The sequence below is a fragment of the Egretta garzetta genome, unplaced genomic scaffold (assembly GCF_000687185.1).
Source record: "Egretta garzetta isolate BGI_Z169 unplaced genomic scaffold, ASM68718v1 scaffold1319, whole genome shotgun sequence".
NCBI classification, from domain to species: domain Eukaryota; kingdom Metazoa; phylum Chordata; class Aves; order Pelecaniformes; family Ardeidae; genus Egretta; species Egretta garzetta.
Window position 1 is genome coordinate 17,398 of NW_009260852.1, and position 229 is coordinate 17,626.

At 67.7% G+C, this 229-nt stretch overlaps 1 protein-coding gene across 1 annotated transcript in view; it reads right to left on the minus strand.

The window, feature by feature from the left end:
• The window catches only part of LOC104133708 (nuclear mitotic apparatus protein 1-like), a gene marked incomplete at its 5' end in the record, with an annotated part of 17,129 nt that overhangs the window by 4,914 nt on the left and 11,986 nt on the right, over positions 1-229 (minus strand). The window contains 1 exon segment of the mRNA XM_035902571.1: positions 2-224. Coding sequence (XP_035758464.1) covers positions 2-224 — 223 coding nt within the window.

The window sequence follows — 229 nt, forward strand, 5'->3', positions numbered from 1 at the left end:
GCAGCGGCTGGCAGAGGTGCTTCAGCGCCGGCAGCTCCCCGGCGAGCGCCTGGGCACTGCCGAGCTCCTGCTGCAGGGCGGCGAGGAGCTGTTCCTTCTGGAGGCACTTGTCCTGGCAGACCTTCACCTCCTGCCGCAGCTCGTCCTCCCGCTCGCTCTGGCAGTGTCTGTCTCTCTTCAGGGCCTCGATGGCCAACCGCTGCTTCTCCATCTCCTCCTAGCACCGCTG